Source organism: Bison bison, unplaced genomic scaffold (genome assembly GCF_000754665.1).
Source record: "Bison bison bison isolate TAMUID 2011002044 unplaced genomic scaffold, Bison_UMD1.0 scf7180017864192, whole genome shotgun sequence".
Classification (NCBI taxonomy): Eukaryota; Metazoa; Chordata; class Mammalia; order Artiodactyla; family Bovidae; genus Bison; species Bison bison.
Genome location: NW_011494764.1, coordinates 4,738,391 through 4,738,958, shown reverse-complemented (window position 1 = coordinate 4,738,958; position 568 = coordinate 4,738,391). Strand labels below are relative to the sequence as shown.

Genomic DNA, 568 nt, shown 5'->3' with positions numbered 1-568 from the left:
GATTCCAACAGGGCAGCCTCCCTCCCCAATGCCTGCCTTGGCGTCTGGACGGCTTGTAACAGCTGGACTGGCCGGGACAAGTGGGGCTCGGTCCCCTGGGGAGGCCCGGCCAGCTGGGGAGGGTGACTGATAGAAGGGAATGCGGAGGGACCCCGAGCATTCTCGGGCCTCAGTGTCAGCCCTCAGGTGCTGCGGACACCTCCCTCCCTTGCCAGGGCCCAGGTCCCCAGGCTCTGTCACCTCCCTGCTCGGAGCCCCTCCTGCCTTCAAGGGGCAGCAGCCTCTCTGGCCCCAACCCTGATCTGGGTCTGCAGCAAGAGGATACATGGAGTAGGCGCCCAGGTACCACTGGGTGAACTGGCCGGCCGTGGCCACGATGCCCCCGGTGATAAGGACTGTGGGCAGAGGAGAAGGAGGTTAGTAGGTGCCATACCCCATCCCTGCAGGGGCTCTGGCCACCTCCCCAGGGCTCCCTCCCCAAGGGGGGCCACCAGTCCACCACAGAGCTGCCCTGTCCGCCCCCGTGTTAGCCCAGGAAGGGGACCCAGGCGGGGGAGACCTTGGTAGA

The 568-nt window shown here is 66.7% G+C and overlaps 1 protein-coding gene across 1 annotated transcript in view; it reads right to left on the bottom strand.

Annotated features, from left to right (window-relative positions):
* The window catches only part of LOC104991474 (cytochrome b-245 light chain), a 7,520-nt gene that overhangs the window by 3,247 nt on the left and 3,705 nt on the right, over positions 1-568 (bottom strand). The window contains exon 2 of the mRNA XM_010843965.1: positions 326-395. Coding sequence (XP_010842267.1) covers positions 326-395 — 70 coding nt within the window. The remainder of the gene's footprint in view (positions 1-325; positions 396-568) is intronic.